At 42.6% G+C, this 22985-nt stretch overlaps 1 protein-coding gene across 11 annotated transcripts in view; it reads left to right on the top strand.

Moving 5' to 3' along the window:
* SHANK2 (SH3 and multiple ankyrin repeat domains 2) overlaps positions 1 to 22985 on the top strand; it is a 528042-nt gene that overhangs the window by 257616 nt on the left and 247441 nt on the right. For all 11 annotated transcript variants that reach the window (XM_069738610.1, XM_069738617.1, XM_069738616.1 and 8 more), the window contains 2 exons: positions 2294 to 2451; positions 13982 to 14095. In XM_069738610.1, coding sequence (XP_069594711.1) covers positions 2294 to 2451; positions 13982 to 14095 — 272 coding nt within the window. The remainder of the gene's footprint in view (positions 1 to 2293; positions 2452 to 13981; positions 14096 to 22985) is intronic.

Here is a 22985-nt window from a genome sequence, read left to right as displayed (position 1 = left end):
AGATACACCTTTAAATCGTTTGTAAAACAGAACTTCCTTCTGACAAAAACAGCGCCACACCTGTCCAGTGGTTGTGTCTGACATTACAGCTCCGCTCTATTCAGGGGAATGGGGTCGATCTGCCGGCGAGGTCCATCTTCACCCACTCTCACTGTAACCGCTCCGTCTTATTCTTCTTTTCGGTGTAATTATTAATAAGCTGCTAGTTCTCGGTGGCACCGACATTGTGCTCATGCTTCACTGAATATTTATTAAAAAATTAATTGAAAGTAAATTCTTCCTCCTAGTTGATATGTATTTGCCGTTAACTTGGAAGGAATGATCCTCTTTACGTATTCTGCGTCTGGCGATATGAATTGACTGGCAGGACTAGTTCTAGTAAATATATGCAGATTTCATTCTGAGTTACATGTGGAGCCGCCGTTCATGGGCTATAACCGTATTCATGAGAACGCGACAGATGAGCGAAGTCTGCCATGACTTCTTGTACGGAATCGATGGCTCCTTCCTTCTATCTGCTCTGTTATTGCACATAGTTCAGCATGAGAACTTGTGTATACGAAGTAAATGTGTCCTTACAAAAGGACCTACTGTTTTTAACACATTGTTGTGGTAAACACATTTTTTTGCACATACTTAGTAGTTTTCATTTTTTATTTTTTCATTTCTATATTAAAAGAAACTCCAAAATCTTGCAGTTTTTACTCTGATTCTAATAATAGGCTGATGCTTCCTTTTATCCTGGATAACTTCTCTGAAATCCTGTCAGTGATAATCATGAGGTGATTGCTATATACCTATATATAGATAATACTGGATCCACTATATACACTAGATGTCACTGCTCACCGCCTCCTGTACAATTATAACAGCTCTGTATACCGTAGATAACAGCGGATCCACCATTCACAAGAGGTGATGTCACAGCTCACCTTCCCCTCCTGTACAATGACTGATAACACCTCTATATACAGTAGATAACACAGGATCCATCATTCTCAATAGGTGATGTCACAGCTCACCTCCTCCTCCTGTACAATGACTGATAACACCTCTATATACAGTAGATAACACAGGATCCACCATTCACAGTAGGTGATGTCACAGCTCACCTCCTCCTCCTCCTGTACAATGACTGATAACACCTTTATATACAGTAGATAACACAGAATCCACCATTCACAAGAGGTGATGTCACAGCTCACCTCCTCCTCCTCCTGTACAATGACTGATAACACCTCTATATACAGGAGATAACACAGGATCCACCATTCACAATAGGTGTCCTGTACAATGACTGACAACACCTCTATATACAGTAGATAATACAGGATCCACCGTACACAATACATGATGTCACAGCTCACCTCCTCCTGTGTAATGACTAATAACACCTCTATATACAGCAGATAACACAGGATCCTCCATTCACAATAGGTGATGTCACAGCTCACCTCCTCCTCCTGTACAATGACTGATAACACCTCTATATACAGTAGATAACACAGGATCCACCATTCACAATAGGCGACGTCACAGCTCACTTCCTCCTCCTGTACACTGACTGATAACACCTCTATATACAGTAGATAACACAGGATCCACCATTCACAATAGGTGATGTCACATCTTACCTCCCCCTCCTGTGCAATGATTGATAACACCTCTATATACAGTAGATAACACAGGATCCACCATTCACAATAGGTGATGCCACAGCTCACCTCCTCCTCCTGTACAATGACTGATAACACCTCTATATACAGTAGACAACACAGGATCCACCATTCACAATAGGTAATGTCACAGCTCGCCTCCTCCTCCTGTACAATGACTGATAGCACCTCTATATACAGTAGATAACACAGGATCCACCATTCACAATAGGTGATGTCACAGCTCACCCCTTCCTGTACAATGACTGATAACACCTCTATATACAGTAGATAACACAGGATCCACCATTCACAATAGGTGATGTCACAGCTCACCTCCTCCTCCTGTATAATGACTGATAACACCTCTATATACAGTAGATAACACAGGATCCACCATTCACAATAGGTGATGTCACAGCTCACCTCCTCCTCCTGTACAATGACTGATAACACCTCTATATACAGTAGATAACACAGGATCCACCATTCACAATAGGTAGTGTCACAGCTCACCTCCTCCTCCTGTACAATGAATAACACCTCAATACATTTTAGTTATTTCCCAACACCTCAGAACATAATGTCATGCTGGAGGTCTAATATATTTCTGATTATCTTTTTTTTCTATTTTTCAGTCCTGGTCCCAACAAGGAGGTGGCCACTGCTGTGGATTACCAAGGTCCAAAGCGCAAGCTGTACAGTGCATTACCTGGGAGGCATTTTATTGTGGTAAAGCCATATCAACCTCAAGGAGAAGGCGAGATTCCACTCCACAAGGGCGACAGGATAAGAGGTGAGATATATAAAGGCTAATAAACCACCACCGGTGTTCTGTAGAACTCATTAATCCTTTTTTGGACACTCATCCTATTACAATCGCTGCTTTTAAGAAAGGTTCGTTCACACGAGCATATAAAAAAATAGTCTAATTTTATAGTTTTAAGGGAACACTGAGTTTTATTGCTGGGTTAGGGGGCACAATATTTCTCCGGCGCGGGCAGCCCACACCGCACAGCTGCCCTCCAGGTCTTGTGCTTTCTTTCTCACCCCCGCTGTCGCATGGCATCATATGTAACTGGTGCTGCCATAGACATCAGAGCTGTCTGTCGTGTTCAATGAGGGGTTTGGAAAGGAAATGAGAAAAGATGAGGCTTGATGTATTTTTTTTCCCTTTTTTTGTTGAGCAGATGGCTTTGGCAGATTAGGGCTTGATTAATGAAGTGAAGTGTACTGTTTGATTAACAGGCCATCAGTTACATTGTAAAATGACGGGATCTGAGAAAAGTAACCTGCCTGAAGACTCCGGGCAGCCCAACACGTAAAACGGAAGATATTTCATTGTTACTTCAGATTTCATTTTCTACATTTTTCGTGACTTGTTTTACCAAAAACTTTCCTATTCCTTTCCTTCCTGTAAGACTTCTGATTCCTATATAGGCACACGTTGGACATTTGTATTGCCTCTGTTTTCCTGTCACCTTGAAGTCTTCAGGTTGCCTGGGGTCAATGGTGGACTGACCACTTGGGCAGTACCCTGGAGTCATCTTATTATTATTATTTTATAAGTATTATTTATTTATATAGCACCATTAATTCCATGGTGCTGTACATGAGAAAGGGGTTACATACAGGGTTATAGATATCGTTTACAGTAATCAAGTTTACAGTGACAGACTGGTACAGAGGGGAGAGGACCCTGTCCTTGTGGACTTACATTCTATGGGATAGTGGGGAAGAGGCAGAAGGTAGGGGTGAGGCGGCGGCGATGGAGAGGCGGCGGCTATGGCGATGGAGAGGCTCTGGCGATGGAGAGGCGGCGGCTCTGGCGATTGGAGAGGCGGCGGCTCTGGCGATTGGAGAGGCGGTGGCTCTGGCGATTGGAGAGGCGGCGGCTCTGGCGATGGAGAGGCGGCTCTGGCGATTGGAGAGGCGGCGGCTCTGGCGATAGAGAGGCGGCGGCTCTGGCGATTGGAGAGGCGGCGGCTCTGGCACTTGGAGAGGCGGCGGCTCTGGCGATTGGAGAGGCGGCGGCTCTGGCGATGGAGGGGCGGCGGCTCTGGCGATGGAGAGGCGGCGGCTCTGGCAGTGGAGAGGCGGCGGCTCTGGCAGTGGAGAGGCGGCGGCTCTGGCGATTGGAGAGGCGGCGGATCTGGCGATGGAGAGGCGGCGGCTCTGGCAGTGGAGAGGCGGCGGCTCTGGCGATTGGAGAGGCGGCGGCTCTGGCGATGGAGAGGCGGCTCTGGCGATTGGAGAGGCGGCGGCTCTGGCGATTGGAGAGGCGGCGGCTCTGGCGATGGAGAGGCCGCGGCTCTGGCGATTGGAGAGGCGGCGGCTCTGGCGATGGAGAGGCGGCTCTGGCGATTGGAGAGGCGGCGGCTCTGGCAATGGAGAGGCGCTCTTAAAGGGAGCGGTGAACTTTACTAACATGACAGTGACCACTTACATTCCCCATGAAATAACAATTCTTGAGCGTCTTATCTCAGAACGCCTCATTGTATTGTTATTCCTTCTGGAATTGTACAGTATGATTAAATTGACAACTTAGTGTTATTTTTCTTTTCGCTATTGTTTTTGTTACTTCTGAACAGAATCTGATGCCGTGACACTGACTAAAGCATACATTTGTCACTGATGGGTGATTTATCCTGTTATTGGGATCTCAGGGGTAGTGCCCAGTGTACAGTACCCACAAGAGTGTGACCAAAGTGTGACTGTGAGACACAGCTCCGCTCCTTCCACAACTGTTGTGATCAAAGAGAGCTAAAATGTTGTCAGTTTAACCTTTTAGACACCGCAGTCAATAACAAACACAGCAACTAAGGTGTTTGACATTACCCTCCCATCATCAACAGCGATCACTACTTCATTGCTCCATCCATTATCCCCAGTGACGACAGACCATACCTTGCGTCTGAGTGTAGATGGCTCCCTTATCTGACCCCAGCGACGCTTTTATGCTTTCTAGCATTGCAGTTATGGCCATAAATTCAATTTATAAGAATTCCTTCCTACAAAATCCAGCAATCCTAGATGATTAACCCACAAAGCCACTCAAGTTACTTTTGAGGCATTGCAAAACCCAACCTGCTAACTAAAATATGGAAAGTTTATTAATGGGGTTGACTGCTTTGAGCAATCTTAGAATATTAGAAAATAAATTGATTTAGTTACGTCGGCTAAGAACCCTGTAGAAAGATTATGTGCACACACAGGTTTTTGAGGCTCCAAAAAATGCTTGAAATATACTCGATTAATGCTTAAAAGACTCTTCCTTTACATTTCTGTTGTAAAACCACTTTGCTGTTTATATGCTCAGTCTTTTTTAGCATTTTTCCTTTTCAGATTTTGTAAAACATCTGTTGGAAAGAAAAGGAAGTGCAAGTCAGTTCTTTGAAGCGGCTCCTGATGGAATCTTCTCAAAAATAGGAAATGTCCAATCAGAAAGCTATAGAATAAACGATTCAGGAAAATAACTCTTCCAAAACTCTTCAGCCACTTTAGGAAAGGCAAAATGTCTCCAAAAACTCTGATGTACAATAACAAATTAATTATATTGTGGTACCGTGTTAGCCAGAAAAATCGATGTGGATACTTTTCTGCCCAATGATGACAAAAGTATTCTCTACATAAAGGTATCACTCTGAGAATACTTTTGTCATCATTGGGCAGAAAAGTATTCACACCCATAAACTCTGCAAAGAAGCGTTTCCTGAAGTTGTTTCCATTAATAAACTTGTAGGTTTTATCTGCATTAAAAGAAAACTTCATGTGCACATACCTAAAGCTGAATGCACACAGGTTTTTTGCATAGTTAAAAAAAAATAGTGTTTCAAGCAGAAGCTGCTTCAGGAACTCTCCTTTGGGGAAATTTGGAGAAGGTTTTCTTTTCCTGAAGTGTTTACTGAAGCAACTTTAGAATAGTTTTTTTTACCTGAACTGTTCTTTGCAGCCTTTTGATTGGACAGTGCCCAGTTCGGAGGGGTTTCATTTAGGACCATATACAACCCCCACACTAGTCATTTTTAACCCCTTCGTGACCGTGGGATTTTTTCGTTTTTCCGTGTTCGTTTTTCACTCCCCTCCTTCCCAGAGCCATAACTTTTTTATTTTTCCGTCAATTTGGCCATGTGAGGGCTTATTTTTTTGCAGGACGAGTTGTACTTTTGAACGACATCATTGGTTTTAGCATGTCGTGTACTAGAAAACGGGAAAAAAATTCCAAGTGCGGTGAAATTGCAAAAAAAAAAAGTGCAGTCCCACACTTGTTTTTTGTTTGGCTTTTTTGCTAGGTTCACTAAATGCTAAAACTGACCTGACATTATGATTCTCCAGGTCAGTACGAGTTCGTAGACACCTAACATGACTAGGTTATTTTTTATCTAAGTGGTGAAAAAAAATTCCAAACTTTGCTAAAAAAAAAAAAAAATTGCGCCATTTTCCGATACTCGTAGCGTCTCTATTTTTCGTGATCTGGGGTCGGTTTAGGGCTTATTTTTTGCGTGCCGAGATGACGTTTTTAATGATAGCATTTTGGTGCAGATACGTTCTTTTAATCGCCCGTTATTGCATTTTAATGCAATGTCGCGGCGACCAAAAAAACGTAATTCTGGTGTTTCGAATTTTTTTGCCGCTACGCTGTTTAGCGATCAGGTTAATGCTTTTTTTAAATTGATAGATCGGGCGATTCTGAGCGCGGCGATACCAAATATGTGTAGATTTGATATTTTTTTTATTGATTTATTTTGATTGGGGCGAAAGGGGGGTGATTTAAATTTTTATTTTTTTTTAATTTTTTTTAACATTTTTTTCAACTTTTTTTTTTTACTTTTGCCATGCTTCAATAGCCTCCATGGGAGGCTAGAAGCAGGCACAACTCGATCGCCTCTGCTACATAGCAGCGATCTGCTGATCGCTGCTATGTAGCAGAAATGCAGGTGTGCTGTGAGCACCGACCACAGGGTGGCGCTCACAGCCACCGGCGATCAGTAACCATAGAGGTCTCAAGGACCTCTATGGTTACAATGGAGATGCATCGCCGACCCCCGATCATGTGACGGGGTCAGCGATGCCGTCATTTCCGGCATTTAACTAGTTAATAGGTGCGGGCAGATCGCGATTCTGCCCGCGCCTATTACGGGCACATGTCAGCTGTTCAAAACAGCTGACATGTCCCGGCTTTGGTGCAGGCTCACCGCGGAGCCCTTCATCAAAGCAGGGGATCTGACCTACTATCCCGTCCAAGGTCAGAAAAGGGTTAAAAACCTTTTTAGAAAAAAAAAAGTTTGAAAAACTCCTCATGAATAGCAAGGTACATATCCCATAAATAAAGTGGAAAAGTTTTCGAAAAGCTTTTGAAGCAGTTTTTTTTAAATAAATAAAATAGATATTAAATCGCATTTTGGAGAGAATCTGCTGAAAAAAAAATGTAACTGCAAGCTTTAGTGTGCACGAGACAATTTTCAGGTGCCGGCCTACTCACTGAGTCGCTATTTTTCCTGAAGCTTATTTATTGGCATCTTTTAGTTTAAAACACATTCACTTGATAAATGGCTTCTTCAAGAAAGTTTTAATCGCCTCTCCCATTGCGTAGAAATTCTAAAATTATCCCATTGTTTGAATCGGAAAACATGGCGGAACTGATTGAAAACTCGCTATCCGTGCAAAGATAATGAAGGCGATTAGTCCTAGTGATTAGCATGCTGCACAGCTCTGTACCAGACAGCATCAGACTGCAGGGGATGGTTCTGCTAAAGAGAGGGAAGCATGTCCACGTCCTGTGATTAGGTATGGACCTCGTCGGTTGTAGTTAGTGCAGTAATGGGCCCCAGTTACTGCAGATGAAGATTGTGGCTTCTCTTATGTCACCTGCACTGAGATAAGTAACAGCTGGAATGTGAGAACGGCCGGCCGTGGGGCGATACTTTACTTTATGAGGCTCATTAGGCTTGGGAACAAATGTATATTGCTATAAGGCTACATGCCTTCTCCTCTCCATATCCACTAGTAGGCCTCTAATCCTAGGAGGGGTTCTCTATTAATTGAGTCCTCTTCCCTAACATATTTATAAAATCAAGTAGATATTGGAAGGAGCAAGTTGCATTGTGAAAGCACACAGCCGTGACTTAAAATAGGTTTCTACAATATATATATACGGTATACAGTTAGGTCCATATATATTTGGACAGAGACAACATTTTTCTAATTTTGGTTATAGATATTACCACAATAAATTTTAGACAAAACAATTCAGATACAGTTGAAGTTCAGTCTTTCAGCTTTCATTTGAGGGTATCCACATTAAAATTGGATGAAGGGTTTAGGAGTTTCAGCTCCTCAACATGTGCCACCCTGTTTTTAAAGGGACCAAAAGTAATTGGACAGATTCAATAATTTTAACTAAAATGTTCATTTTTAGTACTTGGTTGAAAACCCTTTGTTGGCAATGACTGCCTGAAGTCTTGAACTCATGGACATCACCAGACGCTGTGTTTCCTCCATTTTGATGCTCGGCCAGGCCTTCACTACTGTGGTTTTCAGTTGCTGGTTGTTTGTGGGCCTTTCTGTCTGAAGTTTAGTCTTTAACAAGTGAAATGCTGCTCAATTGGGTTGAGATCAGGTGACTGACTTGGCCATTCAAGAATATTCCACTTCTTTGCTTTAACAAACTCCTGGGTTGCTTTGGCTTTATGTTTTGGGTCATTGTCCATCTGTTGTATGAAATGACGACCAATCAGTTTTGCTGCACTTGGCTGGATCTGAGTACACAGTATGGCGGCTCTGAATACCTCAGAATTCATTCGGCTGCTTCTGTCCTGTGTCACATCATCAATAATCACTAGTGACCCAGTGCCACTGGCAGCCATGCATGCCCAAGCCATCACACTGCCTCAGCCGTGTTTTACAGATGATGTGGTATGCTTTGGATCAAGAGCTGGACCGCGCCTTCAACCATACTTTTCTCTTTCCATCATTCTGATAGAGGTTGATCTTGGTTTCATCTGTCCAAAGAATGTTCTTCCAGAACTGTGCTGGCTTTTTTAGATGTTTTTTAGTAAAGTCCAGTCTAGCCTTTTTATTCTTGATGCTTATGAGTGGCTTGCACCGTGCAGTGAACCCTCTGTATTTACTTTCATGCAGTCTTCTCTTTATGGTAGATTTGGATATTGATACGCCTACCCCCTGGAGAGTGTTGGTCACTTGGTTGGCTGTTGTGAAGGGGTTTCTCTTCACCATGGAGATTATTCTGCGATCATCCACCACTGTTGTCTTCCGTGGGCGCCCAGGTCTTTTTGCATTAATGAGTTCACCAGTGCTTTCTTTCTTTCTCAGGATGTACCAAACTGTAGATTTTGCCACTCCTAATATTGCAGCAATTTCTCGGATGTTTTTTTTTCTGTTTTTGCAGCTTAAGGATGGCTTGTTTCACCTGTATGGAGAGCTCCTTTGACCGCATGTTTACTTCACAGCAAAACCTTCCAAATGCAAGAACCACACCTCAAATCAACTCCAGGCCTTTTATCTGCTTAATTGAGAATGACATAACGAAGGGATTGCCCACACCTGTCTATGAAATAGCCTTGGAGTCAATTGTCCAATTACTTATGGTCCCTTTAAAAGTAGGGTGGCACATGTTAAGCAGCTGAAAATCCTAAACCCTTCATCCAATTTTAATGTGGATACCCTCAAATGAAAGCCGAGCGTCTGAACTTCAACTGCATCTGAATTGTTTTGTTTAAAATTCATTGTGGTAATGTCTGTAACCGAAATTAGAAAAATGTTGTCTTTGTCCAAATATATATGGACCTAACTGTATATTTTTTAAATGTTCAGGCTTGATGTCAATGTAGTAAACCCCTACAACGCAATGTCAAGAAATGTTCTGTAAGCCATAGAAGAGAGGCGAATTATACTATGCACAAAATTTCAAGAAGTAGTTTATTCTAAAGCACTTCGGCTTTATTGGTAATCCTCAGGATGCGTTATAAATGCATGATTGTGGGCTCCGACTTTCGGGAATCTCCCCTATCAAGGCAATGAGGGTCTTGTGTTTCTCATATGAATAAGGTTGTGGTATAGAAACTTTTCTGCTAGAGTTGAGCAATAAGATTTGTAGGACCGTGGACCAGTGGCGGCATTGGTAGTCTGGGGCCACTGGACCAGAGCCCTGCAAACCTTGTCCTATCTGCCGGCATCACTGGCGCCTCTTCTTACTAGTAGGCCTGACATTATGTCATTGTTGTAGCATGACGCACTTATGACATCGTGCTGGGCTTACTAATGAGAGAAGGAGCCGGCCCTTGTCCGTCAGTCATTGACTACCGATGTGGCCACTGGACCAGAGCCCTGCAAACCTTCTCCTATCTGCCGGCATCACTGGCGCTTCTTCTTACGAGTAGGCCCGGCATTATGTCATTGTTGTAGCATGACGCACTCATGACATCGTGCTGGGCTTACTAATGAGAGAAGGAGCCGGCCCTTGTCCGTCAGTCATTGACTACCGATGTGGCCACCGGACCAGTGTCCTGCAAACCTTCTCCTATCTGCCGGCATCACTGGCACTTCTTCTTACTAGTAGGCCCGGCATTATGTCATTGTTGTAGCATGACACACTCATGACATCGTGCTGGGCTTACTAATGAGAGAAGGAGCCGGCCCTTGTCCGTCAGTCATTGACTACCGATGTGGCCCCCGGGCCAGTGTCCTGCAAATCTTTTTGTTCAACTCCTATTGACTACCTTTGCTTTCACTGACCATGGGAGCGGTGGTCATGCATGTGCCATAGATGCGTAGAAGTGAATGGAGCAAACTATCGCTCCATTCTTATACTACAGATGGCTGGAGAGTCTTGTGGTCGGACCCCAAGAGATCATGGATTTATTACCATTTCTGTGAATAGATGATGAATGTTGTTCGAGATATATGACATGCAGAGGTAATTGTTTGTTTCAGTATTAACCACATATCGAGTTATCATAAGATAACCTCTTCGATTGGGTTATTTTTGTTTTTGCATTTGACCTAGGTATTATTATTTTTCTAAATTTGTTCCTTTCACGGAGAGGTTTAACAATACATGTACAACAGAGATTCCTATAGAAGCCGCTATTAGTGTGGAGCTTGGATATATAAAAATATCACTGACTTAGTAATTAGCACCAGAACACCCTGGACTGTCAATAAGCGACGTATAATTAGCCTCCGGTTTGTATTGGTACGGAAAGTATTCACTCTGTTTCTTTGTAGCCATTTGGTAAATTCAGAAACGTTCATTTTTTTTCCTCATTTATGTACTGTCACGAGGTGAGTATCACGGTGTGACACGACCCAACGGATGGTTGGTCAGCTAATGGCACAACGGGGATGGAATAAGGGAGGAGGAAGGCCCTACCAATAGGCAATGAGGGATGGTCACCACCTGAGCTCAAGCCTGAGCCTGTCCCTGCACTCCCCTAACGCCCTATATGGGTCCTTCCTCCCGCCGCCATTAGGATACCTGGTACCTAGTTGTCACCTACAGTATATCTGCCCTGGCTAGTGCACTGGCCGGCAAGGAGCACTAGCCTCACCTCTGCAGGTAATAAACACAGGGGGAAGTGACAAACACCAAAGGGACAAGGTAATAAAATTTCACACTTTGCTTTCTCTGCTGCAAGGCACCGCACAGCAGAATAAAGGCACCAGATAAGCGAACTCAGCAGAAGCACCACTGCACCCAGAGAGTTCCTTACTGCAGCTTGGTCACCGCAGATTGCCCTAACACTGACAGTCAACTGATGCATCAGGTGACCTTTTAAAGGATGGTGGGAGTGGTCACCAACCACATCAGCAGAACTAGCAGCAATGCAATTACACCAGCTTGCCAGCAGGGGAAAAACTGACATTAACTCCCAATAGTTAAAAAGGAAAAAAGGTTTAACTCCATAAACCAGATCTGCCACAAATCCAAAAAATGAATCCTGACATGTACATTCTGCACCCCATCTTGACTGAAAAGAAAACCGAAATGTAGAAATTTTTGCAAATGTATTAAAAAAGAAAAACTGAAATATCACATGGTCATAAGTCTTCAGCCCCTTTGCTCAGTATTGAGGAGAAGCACCTTTTGACCTAGTACAGCCATGAGTCTTCTTGGGAATGATTCAACAAGTTTTTCACACCTGGATTTGGGGATCCTCGGCCATTCTTCCTTGCAGATCCTCTCCAGTTCCGTCAGGTTGGATGGTGAATGTTGGTGGACGCCATTTTCAGGTCTCTCCAGAGATGCTCCATTGGGTTTAGGTCAGGGCTCTGGCTGGGCCGGTCAGGAATGGTCACAGAGTTGTTCTGAAGCCGCTCCTTTGTTATTTTAGCTGTGTGCTTAGGGTCATTGTCTTGTTGGAAGGTGAACCTTCGGCCAAGTCTGAGGTCCAGAGAACTCTGGAAGAGGTTTTCATCCAGGATATATCTGCACTTGGCTGCATTCATGTTTCCTTCAAAGACAACCAGTCGTCCTGTCCCTGCAGGTGAAAAACACCCCCATGGCATGATGCTGCCTCCACCATGTTTCACTGTTGGGATTGTATTGGGCAGGTGATGAGCAGTGCCTGGTTTTGTCCACACATACCGCTTAGAATTATCACCAAAAAGGTCTATCTTCGTCTCATCAGACCAGAGAATCTTATTTCTCATAGTCTGGAAGTCCTTCATATGGTTTTTTTTTTTTTTGCAAATGCAAACTCTATGCGGCTTTCATATGTCTTGCACTGAGGAGAGGCCTCCGTCGGGCCACTCTGCCATGAAAGCCCGACTGGTGGAGGGCTGCAGTGATAGGTGACTTTGTGGAACTTTCTTCCATCTCCCTACTGCATCTCTGGAGCTCAGCCACAGTGATCTTGGGGTTCTTCTTCACCTCTCTCACCAAGGCTCTTCTCCCACGATTGCTCAGTTTGGCTAGATGGCCTGGTCTAGGAAGACTTCTGGTGATCCCAAACTTCTTCCATTTAAGGATTATGGAGGCCACTGTGCTCTTAGGAACCTTGAGTACTGCAAAAATTCTGTTGTAACCTTGGCCAGATCTGAACCTTGCCACAATTCTGTCTCTGAGCTCCTTGGCCAGTTTCTTTGACCTCATGATTCTTATTTGGTCTGACATGCACTGTGAGCTGTGAGGCCTTATATAGACAGGTGTGTGCCTTTCCAAATCAAGTCCTATCAGTTTAATTACACACAGCTGGGCTCTAATGAAGGAGTAGAACCATCTCAAGGAGGATCACAAGGAAATGGACAGCATGTGACTTAACTTTGAGTGTCTGAACAAAGGGTCTGAATACTTATGACCATGTGATATTTCAGTTTTTCTTTTTTAATAAATTTGCAAAAATTTCTACATTTCAGTTTTTTTCAGTCAAGATGGGGTGCAGAGTGAACATTAATGAGAAAAAAATGAACTTTTTTTGAATGTACCAAATGGCTGCAATGAGACAGTCAAAAATTTAAAGGGGTCTGAATACTTTCCGTACCCACTGTACATATGATCCAGATTATGTGCAAAGCAGAGCACGTCGTTCATTAGCCAATCTCATTGTAGTGATAGAAGGTGAATTAATGGGATTGTGATCATTCGGAATAGATGAGAGATTTTACACCATCAATATGGAGATCAGCACTGATTTCTACCACGTGATTTGTGTTTAGTGTGACATCCCGCCCCTGTGACATTCTGGAATTGAAATGTTATTCTCATGGGTCTGAATTCACAGTTTTGAGGAATAACGTTCAACAATTGTATCAGTCAAGACATCAACGTCGTTTCTATTTTATCTCTTGATTGCCGCCATAATTGTGAAGTTTTCACATTTCGGCTGTGGACATATAGGATCTTGTGTATCCTGTATTTACTACTGTTAAGGACCATCCTGATTGGGTGCACCTTGTCGCGGCGGGATGGCTTTTATGCGTTTTTTTTTATAAAAAATAAATGTCAATAAGGTACAATATGTTTTTTTTTTTACATGTATTACTGCTACCTATTTACTTACTGCAGGGTTTCTGTTCATTGTTTTTATTCTGGAGTGTTACTATTAATTTTTAATAATAAAATAAATAAAATAAATGGCTTTCCCTGCCTAGTCGCTCTCTTCTGTCCCCATGTGGGAACCTGATCCTTTAAAAATGAAAGATCCAAAATGAACATCCCGCTGACATCTGGGCTTACGTGTAAGTGGCGAAGTCTCTCCTCTACCAGATTAATATGTACGTCTTTGCCTTGATCTTAGCCAGCTTTTGTGTAATGTTTGGTTTTTTTTCTTTAAGAAGTTACTCAAAGGTTTTCAATCTGTTTGCAGTTTTAAGCATTGGAGAAGGCGGATTCTGGGAAGGCAATGCCAGGGGGCACGTTGGATGGTTTCCTGCAGAATGTGTGGAAGAAGTTCAGCCGAAGCCAAGTGAAGGGCGACAAGGTAAGACGATCCTGGAAATGCACTGACTGATCAATCCCCTTTAAGCCATGTAATATATGTAATATATGATTTGTGAGGATGTGCCGCCATGCTGTATTTTTAGCACTCAGCGTATATTTCTGTGCCATTGTCATGTGAGGGAGGTGTTTGATAAGGTGCGGAGGAATCAAGCGCATGTTAACCAACGTGTGACAGAAAGCGAGCAGAGACTAACACTAAGAAAACTGCGTTTGTGTAGATGGGAGAGCTCTGCAGGAAAGCTGCTCAGCCTTGTTGTACCCCTAGGAAATGAGTAGATTTAAATCTATATTCAGCTTTGAGAAGTCTTCCACCTTGGTATCATATGACATTAGACTTGACATAATCTGATCCGAGGAGCTCTGACCACCGGGACTTCAGGCATTGGTGGTTGTGACATAAATGGGAATTGTGCAAAGTGTTTAACTGCGGTATTTTTCATGAGAAAATCCCTTTAATTAATGGCTTTCTGCATTCAGCACTTGGTGCACACTTCACTGCTTGGGAAGATTACAAAGGCAACCATGATTACAGAATAGGGGAGGTGGGGTGAAAACTGCGGAATGCTCCTGTTAGGGTGCGGATCTGCATTTTGCTCTGTGGGGTCGTACATGCTGCATATAGCGGGTTTACTTAATGCAATTTTAGTAACCTTGCACTGCTTGCTCGTTCTTGGGACTAAAATGCCAAAAACAGGGATGCAAAGGTACCGTGCGCGCCAAGGAAAGGGCAGAATCTGCCAGTGTAGTAGTACGACATGAACAGAATATACGGTAACCTCTTAATGGTAATATTTATATACCATGTACCATAAGTCCTAGAGCTCTGCCATATTTGTGGATCACATTCCCTCCACGTAATCAGGGGACTTTGGAAGTGAATCCCAGAAGAGGAAACCTGGCAGCGTATTTACCGTATTCTCTGGTGTATAAGACGACTGGGCGTATAAGACGACCCCCAACTTTTCGATATAAAATATGGAATTTGGGATATACCCGCCGTATAAGACGGGGGTCATCTTATACTCCCAGTCATCTTATACGGCGCGTGCGGTTCAGATGGTTCCCAGGATCTGGAGGAGAGAAGACTGTCCTTCAGGCCCTGGAATCCATATTCATGTAAAAAAAAAAAAGAATAAAAATAAAAAATATGGGATATACTTATCCTCTGACGTCCGGTGGCTCTCAGCGGTGCAAGCGGCGGCCTCCGTTCCTAAGGATGCAGTTTGTGAAGGACCTTCGATGACGTCGCGGTCACCTGACCGCTCACGTGACCGCGACGTCATCGAAGGTCTTTCACTCACTGCATGCTTAGGAACGGAGGCCGCCGCTTGCACCGCAGAGAGCCACGGGCCATCGGAGGGTAAGTATATCCCATATTTTTTATTTTTATTCTTTTTTTTACATGAATATGGATCATACAGGACCGCTCCCTGCACACTCCGTACCCCGCGTATAAGACGACCCCCGACTTTTGAGATGATTTTCAGGGGTTAAAAAGTCGTCTTATACGCCGGAAAATACGGTACTCAGCTGGACTTGAAATATTCCATATGACTCAGATCCCTTTAGAGCAGGAGTGCACAACATTTCTTGGTCCAAGGGCCACATTGCCATACTGAACTAATCCCAAGGGTCGCAATTTTTGGTAGTTACTAGAATACATCACCAGAACCACCATCAGTACGTTAATACATCACCAGAAACAAATTTGAGAGGGATTTGGAGAGTTTGTGCCCAGTTTCTGCGAAAAAAAAAAAAAAATTGTTGTGAATTCAAACACTAACGTAAACTGAGGTTTTTAGAAAAGAAACTTGCCAAATTCTTCTCATAATCTCAAATCTCTTAAGTTTTTTTTACACTTTTTAAGTTTTAATATAGCCATGAAACATGTTATAAATTGCTACATGTGTGCAAGATTAGAACCACAGTGAGCACATGAGTGCAGGACCAGAACCACTATCAGTACATGAATGCAGTATCAGATCCATCCACCTCTCGTGTCTCCCCTTTTCCTCATAGTTTGTAAGCTTGCGAGCAGGGCCCTCATTCCTCCTGGTATCTATTTTGAACTGTGATTTCTGTTATGCTGTAATGTCTATTGTCTGTACAAGTCCCCTCTATAATTTGTAAAGCGCTGCGGAATATGTTGGCGCTATATAAATAAAAATTATTATTATTATTATTATCCACCATCATGACATGAATGCAACACCAGAACCACCGTCAGTATATGAATACAGCGCCAAAACCACCGTCAGTACGTGATTGCAGTGCCAGAAACGCCTTCAGTACATGTATACAGCACCAAGCTTAGTACAGTGATCAATTGTAATGTAAGATCAACCCCATATACGTTTTGTATTGCATTGATCTACAAGTCGCAGTATGTTCTTAACAATGGTAAGGAGATGCTGGGAGTTGTTGTTACCAGCCATCATCAGATTGTGGTCCATACAGGAAACACAGTACTGATGAGACAGACGCTCATCTCTCCAGACTTCCAATTTCTCCATCTTCCGCTGCACTTCCCGACATGGTGCCCTTAAAAATAAAAGTTTCATTATACTGCCAAATAAATGAAAATATCTCCCATGCTGTGCTCCTGAATCTATAATTGTCCCTCACTGTGCTTCCTGCACAAAATATCCCCTCACACTGCTCCTCTCTATAATATTTCCCTAAAACTGCTTTTCTCTCTAACTACTGCCCTTCTCCAAAATATCCCGCACACTGCCCCTCTGCTCTTTATAATATCCCCCACACACACTGCCCCTCTCCAAAATACCATCCCACACTGCCTTTTTCCAAAATATCCCTCCACACATTATATCCTCCACACGTCCCCTCTCCATAATGTCCCCCTCACGTACTGCCCGTTTCAATATCTCCCTGAGACTGTCCCTTTCCGAGTCCCCAGTCCACTGCCTCTCGCTATACTATGCCCCTTCCACAATACCCCGCAATTGCCCCATAATGTCCCAAACAGCCACATTATGTGCCCCCGTAGTAACAGAACAATCCCCTTGCCCCTTCATCTAAAATAGCATGGCAATTACGGTATGTGCACATGTTGAGTATTTGGATGCTGAAATTTCTGCCGCATTTCTGTTTCTCAAATCAGCAAAAAGGTGCATTTTTGCCGTGTTTTTTATGTCTTTGCATGTGTTCTTTCACCTGCGTTGTTTTCTAGCGTTTTTAAATATAAATTATAGATACACCCAGACATATAGATTAATATATAGACGTATAATTGTAAAGTTGCACCCTATGGAGCTTATTAAACATATTTTTATGATTAATGATAAATAAATTAAGAAAGTGATGTGGGGTTCCCTTATTTTTGATAACCAGCAAAGGTAAAGCAGACAGTTGGGGGCTGATATTATCAGGCTGGGAAGGTCCATAGTTATAGGCGTCTTCCCAGCCTACAAATTCCAGCCCTCCGTTGCCCCAGAGGTGGCATACAACATTAGATGCTCTTAATCTGCTGCTTTGCCTTGGCTCTTCCCAAAATGCTAAAAAATACTTTAATCTAAATATGCAAATTGCCTCTTCAGAGAAAAAGAGGACTTGAACTCTATAGCGCCACCTGTTGGAAGCAGCGATCCTGCAAGTCGCAATCAACCCGTCAACAAGTCTTGCAATGTGCGAAATCAGAATCTCAATTTGCAGACACCGTGGTTCGGGCTGTTGGCCCTCGTCAGAGCGAAGTATGAGAGGCTGCACGTTACCCCTTAGACTTTAATTTAAATAAACACTCCCTAAACACTTTCCCTGGTTCACCACTTTATTAAAATAAATAAATAAATATCCCGCGCGCTTCTGACCTAGTCCAGCGAATGGAGACCTGAAAAGAACAACATTAAACAAAACACAGCGAAATAAAACAAAGACACTTTCCCTCGTTCATTACTGACGTCACCACTCTTTAGAGTCGCCGGGTCTCATACATCAATTCAAAGGGATATGTATATTAAAGCCATTTAAAAAGAGAAAATAGGGGAATGTGGTGGATGCAAAAAAAAACAGACTGAGGGCACAATATAAAAACATTGTTCTCAATGGTAGCTAGAATTTTCAACAAAATTCCATCCATATATACCTGAAGACGTCAGAATGAATCCACCACATTGGGTGTAAATATAAGATTAAAAGGTATGCAAACCTAGAATATAAATAATGCATCAAACAGGGAAAAGTGCCTGCCTAGTTAAGTGGCAATGCTCCAAAATAGTATAGTCAACATCCAAGAAAGCAAATATGAAGCAACATAGCCATAAAAATAGTCAAATTTTATTAGAACATATATCAAAATACAGAACAACAAGTTTATAAAAACTGGGGTAGAAAATATGCAAAAGAAATAACCACCGTAAGAAAAAATATAAGGCGAATGCCAAATATACAGAAATAATTAATGAAAAAATAATTCATGAAAAAAGTCACCAAATATGATAATCTGCGCGTACCAGACTACTATCAAACATGGCAAAGGCCTATGTCGCGCAAAAGTGAAAAAAGAAGAAAAACCGGCATGCTAATTAGTCCTATCAGACAGTATTCACCTGGAGCATATGCAGTGCAATTAGAAAAATGGAAATCCTCTATAGTAAACCAAAATTGGTTAAAAAATACGCTACAAGAAAGTATATCAAAGTATATGATAGGAAAAACACTCCTAGGAAGACTGGAGCCATCCTCAAAAGAAATCTCCAAAAAATGCTTTCTCCTGCATAGAAGTCAGTGCCCGCAGCAAAAAAACATGGTATTGAACCTATGTCAATGATGTAACCAGATGGCTTAAAAAGTGCATGCAACTGAGCAAAAACCTCTAGGAATGATAGGATAGAGACCCATCTAAGCTCCAACTCATATATGCTAAATGTGCAATGATACAACAAATGGGGAATTAGCAGCCATAATAATTACCTAACGGTGGTAGCAGCAACCCGACGCGCGTTTCGCGTGTAGCTTCGTCCAGGGATGAGTGCATCATCACTCATGCACTCATCCCTGGACGAAGCTACACGCGAAACGCTAATTCCCCATTTGTTGTATCATTGCACATTTAGCATATATGAGTTGGAGCTTAGATGGGTCTCTATCCTATCATTCCTAGAGGTTTTTGCTCAGTTGCATGCACTTTTTAAGCCATCTGGTTACATCATTGACATAGGTTCAATACCATGTTTTTTTGCTGCGGGCACTGACTTCTATGCAGGAGAAAGCATTTTTTGGAGATTTCTTTTGAGGATGGCTCCAGTCTTCCTAGGAGTGTTTTTCCTATCATATACTTTGATATACTTTCTTGTAGCGTATTTTTTAACCAATTTTGGTTTACTATAGAGGATTTCCATTTTTCTAATTGCACTGCATATGCTCCAGGTGAATACTGTCTGATAGGACTAATTAGCATGCCGGTTTTTCTTCTTTTTTCACTTTTGCGCGACATAGGCCTTTGCCATGTTTGATAGTAGTCTGGTACGCGCAGATTATCATATTTGGTGACTTTTTTCATGAATTATTTTTTCATTAATTATTTCTGTATATTTGGCATTCGCCTTATATTTTTTCTTACGGTGGTTATTTCTTTTGCATATTTTCTACCCCAGTTTTTATAAACTTGTTGTTCTGTATTTTGATATATGTTCTAATAAAATTTGACTATTTTTATGGCTATGTTGCTTCATATTTGCTTTCTTGGATGTTGACTAGAATATAAATAACATTTACATAATGGATGGTAGTGTGATGCATCAAGGAAATAGACACTGAATATCATGTATATATAAAAACCAAGGAACGTAAGCCGGGTGTGTGCAAATAATGCTCCAAAGTATGGGAGAACTCGGCCGCTGCAAGCAAATGACCAGATCAAGGTGCAAAATCAGATCCGGTAACTGCCGCATATAACCATCATACACCTGTAATCAACAGTTACCATATGAATGTGCCCCATTTGACTCTCATATTGACATTAAGGCCAAACAGGTTATTATTATTTATCTCTATAGCATTCACTGCTGGCAAAAAGCAGCAAATACACAGCAAGTCCGCAATCATTTTTAGACCTGCGTTTTTTTTTATAGCATTTTTCACTGACTTCATTGCAGTCAATGGGTGAAAAAACGCTGCAAAAACATTGACAGAATTGACAATCACCAAATCTGTAAGTCACAAATAAGCATCGTGTGCAAGAGACTTCGGGGCCTTCATTCACTTTGCTGGCATCAGGAAGACCTTCAGGTTATGTGCCGAATCCAGGCAGCAAAAATGTGACGACGTGTGCACACAGCCTTAATCTTCGGCTCCTCCATGGAGTTCTTACCAGTGCCCGATGTCTCCTCGGCCTGTGCGGCCCCATGAATATGGGAAGAAGGAGCCGGCTGGACAGCTTCACGGCCGTATGTTGTGCAGGCCCGCTTTAAAGGGAAGTCAAAACCATTTCTTCTCCTGATTTTTGCCCCTTCATAAAAAAGTTCCATTCACATTGCCTTCTTCCCCGATATTTTGAGTCCTCCTCGTTCATGGCCGCTTTCTCCCACATTCAAAGATATAAAAATGATGAATTGGAAACGTTTGCAGCTTTGATACTTTTGTATCTTTTATTATACTTTTACTTTACCGTGAAATAGTCTGAAGACTTTTTATCTTTCCTCTCCCATCCTTCCGGCCAGGATTGCTGAGGACAATTCCCATGCGCGGGGTCGTCTTCCAGTCATTATTTCGTTACCAGTCCTTGTTTGTTCTCCGCATGTAATTAACCTACATAGATGGCTGTGCTTCTGTAGGCGCGCTGCATTATTTAGACCTTCTGATTTGGATAAGCGTTGAAGGCGCAGGGGGTAACGGAACCTTCTGACTCGAAAATCCGCGTCATGTAAGCTGCTCGCTTGTTATCAAGGACGATGTTAATAGGTTCTCACAAGTCCTTAATTTTGCACACCCACAATAAAACACTTGTAAAACCGTTTGTAGGCAGAGGGCATAAATGAGGTGATATATACAGAATGGTCGGATTATTTGTGCTAATGCTGCATCTCCTAACTGTGGCCTGCGGGACTTCTAGCTAGTTATAGTACAAGACCTGCTTTTCCTTGTAGTTCCACGTTAATTAATGCTCCATGCTGTATGTAATGCACTTGTAAATGGGCCATGACCCAGTCTTATTTTTTTAATGAATGCAGGGTGGGGATGAAGATGAAATCACACGTGGCTGCTTTCGCATCGGTTAGTCTTTACAGGGAATCCTCGGAGACCGCAGAATGACTGAGCACGTTATTGCAGTCTGAGTCTGCGCCGGTGGTGCATCATGCTGAGATTTAAAGAGAATGTTTACTAGCGCTGCACCCGTCCTCAGGATGAATGTGGCATTGCAGCTTTGCCATATTCGCGGATCTGTGAAACGAGAAATAAAGCAGACCTGTTTTTTAATCCTGCACAAAAAAGGAAGAAACTTAAAGCAAGATTTCCAAATCTTAGAGCCAGCGATAAAAGGGTCTCTCTCATGTTCTTATTTCATGAGAATACTGCTCCGTTGCCTCCCAGGTCCTTGTTTGCCTTGGAACATTGCGCCCCAGAAGATCAGAATTTGGAACAATGGCATGGTTACACCACCGGACCAAGCGGAGCGCTCTCCCATGATGCTATATCAGTCAGCTTTTCCTCTGCATTGTCACGGGAGTGCATGGAGACAAAATCCCGACAGATCCAGTGATCCAGCCAGCTTAAGAGCAGTGCTTGTAAACGCTTCATTCCATCCACCTCTGAAAGTGTTGCATAGTTTGGCTTCTTCGTTCTTTAGTACATAGCAAAATGAGTTCTGATTGATCTCGTTGTCTGGTCTGTAAACCTGATCTCTCTTCTCCTGAACCATCTTCTAAAGCGCCCCTATATATGTTAGATATCTGTCGGCTAAACAATGGTTTGGCCGATGATTCGGTGAGCAGGTATCTCGCCGACTCTCACATACACAGCTTCGCCAAGCTCTCCTGTGTTCTCCATGAGAAAGAAAGATGCTGTCAGACATGAACAAATGACTGGCCGCCTAATAGTTGACATGTTGAATTCTTATCTCCCCTGACATCATTTAATGGGGTCCATAGACTTTAGACTGTCGGCTGAGCTTGTTGATATCAGCAGATTCGGCTAACGTTATTCTAATGTGTATGATGGCCTTAAAGGGGTATTTCCATCTCCAAGATGCTGTCCCAATATGCAGTAGGTATTATAATAATAATAATATTTTTTATTCGCTATGTCTCTTTCCTTATGTGCAGGCATTGCAGGACCTTAGGTAGCCATGGTTACAACCACTAGCAACTAGCTGTCACTTTATCAGTGGCCGTAACCATGGATACCTAAGGTCCTACAATGTCTGCACATGAGGTAAGAGACATAGCGACTCAGGACAACTATACTACATTTCTAATTGGAGTTTTTTGCGAACAGTATTATTATTACACCGGCTACATATTGAGTTACAACCTTTGAGATGGGAACAGTGATTTTAAGAGTGAATACGTAAGGGTGGTCACACAAATGTAATGGCTGTCTCTCCTCACTTGCCTTCCCCATGCCCATGATTGCTCAGGTGAGCATATATGGGTTTTTTAATGGAGGAAGATAAATAAATTGTTTCCCGACTTTTCTGCCAGTATCTTATCTCATGGAGAACGAAAGGATTGGGCAGCTAAAATCCAACATCTGAGATTTGCTGTCAGGACAGGGAAAGGAACCCCCCATACTTATTAGGTGGTCGACTGGCCCCACCAAAAAGAATGGGAAACAGAGATTTGCAGTATAAGCATTGTGTGCGCTTCTTGTTTTCTTAGTCGGGAAAGGGAGTTGGTTAGACACGTTCGTTCTGG

This window comes from Ranitomeya imitator, chromosome 9, assembly GCF_032444005.1.
Source record: "Ranitomeya imitator isolate aRanImi1 chromosome 9, aRanImi1.pri, whole genome shotgun sequence".
Lineage (NCBI taxonomy): Eukaryota > Metazoa > Chordata > Amphibia > Anura > Dendrobatidae > Ranitomeya > Ranitomeya imitator.
This window is presented reverse-complemented; position numbering and strand designations above follow the sequence as displayed.